Genomic DNA, 3,759 nt, shown 5'->3' on the forward strand with positions numbered 1-3,759 from the left:
AATAAATGCTAAACAAAATATGTTACAATGAGATTTACATGCAAACATTCGTTCTACAAAACAAATCACCAAGAAATAGTAGAATAATAAGGTATGAGCTATTATCAAGAGTATTACAGAGTGAAGAGAGGAGTTTAGTAGGTGACCTTACTGGCCATGTGAAACAGAGTGTGAGTTCTGTGGCTGACCAACTAGATGTAGAGGGGCGAAGATGTTGATGCACAGCTGGCTTCCTGTCCTCATGATGCGTCTTCCTGACAACCAACACGTCAGTAAATGGCTTATAAACAATATGTGAACATCTTTTTGGAGCACACTTACTATAAAATAAGGAATGTTGGAAAATATCCCCATTAAAATACTTTAAAACAAATGCAACATAATTTGACCATACTGAAGAGGCCTGTGGTTTCTCTGTACTTCTGTATGTCTCACCAGCTACACTAAAAACCTGGTGTTTCCAGTGTACTGTACCACAGCACTCTCTACTGGCACCTCAACACAACAACTATCAATCTGACTGAAAAACAGTCTATTGAGTAGCACTGGGGTGGTTGAATTTCACAGCAGCGTACTGGACATCCTCATCCTGTTTCTGTGGCTGAAGCAGTTGGACGGTGAAGTACAGAGGCACATCCTGGTTTTTGTGGTGGACACTGGCATAGTGAACATCATCCTGGTCGTATGGGTCCGCTGTCTGTGCTGCAGTAGGGGTCATTGCCATGCCTGGGATGTTGTCATACATTGGACTAGAATCTCCCTGATGGAGAGAGAGGACAGATAACATGAGGAGTGAGAAGTAAATTAATACCACAGTCATTGGCAGCGAAAGACGCCTGAGCGGAGTGCCCACTTCCGTTGTTCAGGGGAAACGAAAGTTAGGTTGAAAATACTTTATCCCTGAAAAATAGAAACATCCATTTTCTGCCAACGCCGCTAAGGATGATGCACTCACAGCGTTCTCAGTCAGCTGATTCCAACAGACTCACCTGTCCATTCTCTGCTGTGTCTACCCTGTCTCTTGTGTCAGAGGTAGATATGGACGCCTTCTTCCTATTTTGTAAATAAAGGAATTAATAAACAAATGAATGGATGAATGAATGAATCAATTAAAATCAAGTTCAATATTTAGATTAATGATTTAAAAACAGAAGGTACATTCTTCTCACTCACCTGAACCACATGAAGCCAGAGAGACAGAGGATGAGAACCAGAACCACCACTATGATTCCTACAGCTGCTTCCTTCAAAGATGATTGTTCCCCCACAGACAATACAGGAGAATGGAGATTATTGTAGCCTTCTACTGTACATGAGTATCTGCCTGCATCCTCACTGCTGACTGGGTCTAGGATCAGGTAGTTATCTTGGGTGTTTGGGTTGGTGAGAAGTTGTCCGTTCTTGTACCAGATGTAGGTGGGGTCGTCAGTCAGAGTACAGGTGGTGCTACAGGTCAGTGTCAGAATCCCTTTCTCTGTGGCAGGAGTCACCTTCACCTGCAGACCTGAAATTAGGTGTAGAAACATCACTTTGTCAGTACTCTGTGCCATAGACCAAGACTCCATATCTTAAACTGTTTGTGTAATATTACCTGTAGATATTATATATTATCTGTAAATATTATATATTACCTTTAGATATGATATATTACCTGTAGACATGATATATTACCTGTAGACATGATATATTACCTGTAGATATATATTACCTGTAGATATTATATATTACCTGTATTAGTAGTTGTAGTAGTAGAAGAAGTAGATATGATATATTACCTGTGACAGTCAGAGTTGTTCCAGGGAAGCTGTACCCCCATTCTGCATACTGTGTTTTAAATCTGAACTTGTACTCAGCTGAATCTCTCTCTCTCAGGTCTGTGATTCTCAGGGTGCAGTCTTTCTCTTTAGTCCCAAGGTACTCAGCACGACCTGCATACTCTGGCACCGAGCTCAGGATTTTAGGCGCCTCATTATATTTCTCTTGGATATACCAGTTTGGTTCTGAGACTACATGATTACTTGGATGTTGATATGTGCAGGGCAGTTCCACTGTTGAGCCCTTCACAGCACAGATACTCTGATGGGTGTAAGTCACGTTGAAACAGTTCTGACCCAGAACACCTAAACCGTAGTAGGCTCATTCATTTATTCAATACTATGTATTCAATTATTGTTAAATCAGCTGATTCAGGACTGAACAATAAAAGTTTAGTAATAGTAATAATCTTTGCAAAAAAAAGTTGCATTCAGACTCACACACTGCAGGAGATCGGAGAGCTTCATAGCCTTTAACAGCACAGGAGTAGCTGTCTGAATAGTATATCTTGACAGAGTAATGTTGGGAGGTGCTCTCATCTAGATGTTGTCCGTTCTTGTACCAGATGTAGGTGGGGTTGTCACTCAGAGTACAGGTGGTGCTACAGGTCAGTATCACCTCCTGTCCCTTCTGTGCGTTGTTGGAAGACACCATAACTTGGCTTTTTTCTCCACACTTTGTTGCCGTAGTTGCTGAGTTGTGTGTGAATGGAAACCTTAGGTGAGCATCACTCAATGAAGTGTGAGAGACAACTATTTACAGTGAAGAGGAAACTATGGCATTCATTCTTAAAAGGATGTTTCAACTAAATTACTAAATTACATATTGTTTTCCCCATCTATAAATAGCTTCCATGAGATACATAATCATTTCTCAATACTTCAGGATCATTTGGACATGAAGCGCAAAATATGATAATATTGCTACCATTGAATTGCATTGGATTTTTGCCACAAACGCTAAAAGGTTAGCATTTGGAAACAGTGGCCAGGTAAACAAAACCAAAGCATGGATTGATGTCATTCCTTGTCCATATACTGCTTAAAGGTAAGAAAACCAATATGTCATTTTGTAATCTGGATGAACTATCCCTTTAATCATGTTTTTCTGAATTGTTTAATGACATTTTAGAATGAGTATGTTGATCAAACAATCCAGAGAAAGAGGGTAAGAAATGAATGAGACCATACCTGCCATAGACAAGAGAAGGACCACCAACACACTTCCTGCTGTTCTCAAGGACATTGTTGCATCTCCCACCCTGCAGTCTAAGACACATAAAAACAACTCACTCTATAGCTGGTGAATTACTACACCCTATACATCAAGTAAGAGGTGAACAACAGTCACTTATTGAACAGACCTGTCTATAACACTGTAGACACATCATTATTCCTGTATTGTTTCAAACCTGTTCTATTCTTACAACCCTGACTATAGCTTTGATACCTGGGTCCCTATCATTATCATTACCCAGAAGAATATGCTTCATCACTAAAAACATACTATCAAACACTATATTATAAGATATCATCAAGTGTACTTACAGAGTGAAGGGGAGAGGTTTTGTTAGACAACTTACTGGAAGTGAGTGTTTGCTTGACACATAAGTGGTCAGGGCTGCCATTTCCTTCCTCTTTTAGACATATACATGATGCAAGAATACAACTATTGTCACATAGGCCTACATATCTTAACAGTTCCTAAAATCTAGTTGTATTTACATTTATATTTTTTCATTTGTTTTTTTTCTCCATATATGAAACGTGTAAATTGTAATCAATAATTCAGACTCGCTGACACTGATATCCTGTCATGTTTCGAAATTGTATAATAAAACTATTCTCTCTTTCAGTTAACAAGGCAAATTACTGTGGGCCAGATCCGGCTGTTAGGTGGCACATGTGACTCAGTGTAAAGCATCATATGGGCCAGATGCGGTCC

General features: G+C 39.7%; 1 protein-coding gene across 1 annotated transcript; it reads right to left on the minus strand.

Annotated features, from left to right (window-relative positions):
• Positions 1 to 532: 532 nt before the first annotated feature.
• LOC120032462 (sialoadhesin-like) lies at positions 533 to 2,486 on the minus strand. Its single transcript, XM_038978567.1, has 5 exons — positions 2,256 to 2,486; positions 1,776 to 2,120; positions 1,174 to 1,504; positions 990 to 1,053; positions 533 to 760 (listed from the first exon to the last, which is right to left on the minus strand). Exons 1-5 carry the CDS (start codon positions 2,467 to 2,469, stop codon positions 533 to 535), a joined length of 1,182 nt encoding a protein of 393 aa, XP_038834495.1. The 5' UTR covers positions 2,470 to 2,486.
• Positions 2,487 to 3,759: the final 1,273 nt, after the last annotated feature.

Source organism: Salvelinus namaycush, chromosome 39 (genome assembly GCF_016432855.1).
Source record: "Salvelinus namaycush isolate Seneca chromosome 39, SaNama_1.0, whole genome shotgun sequence".
Classification (NCBI taxonomy): Eukaryota; Metazoa; Chordata; class Actinopteri; order Salmoniformes; family Salmonidae; genus Salvelinus; species Salvelinus namaycush.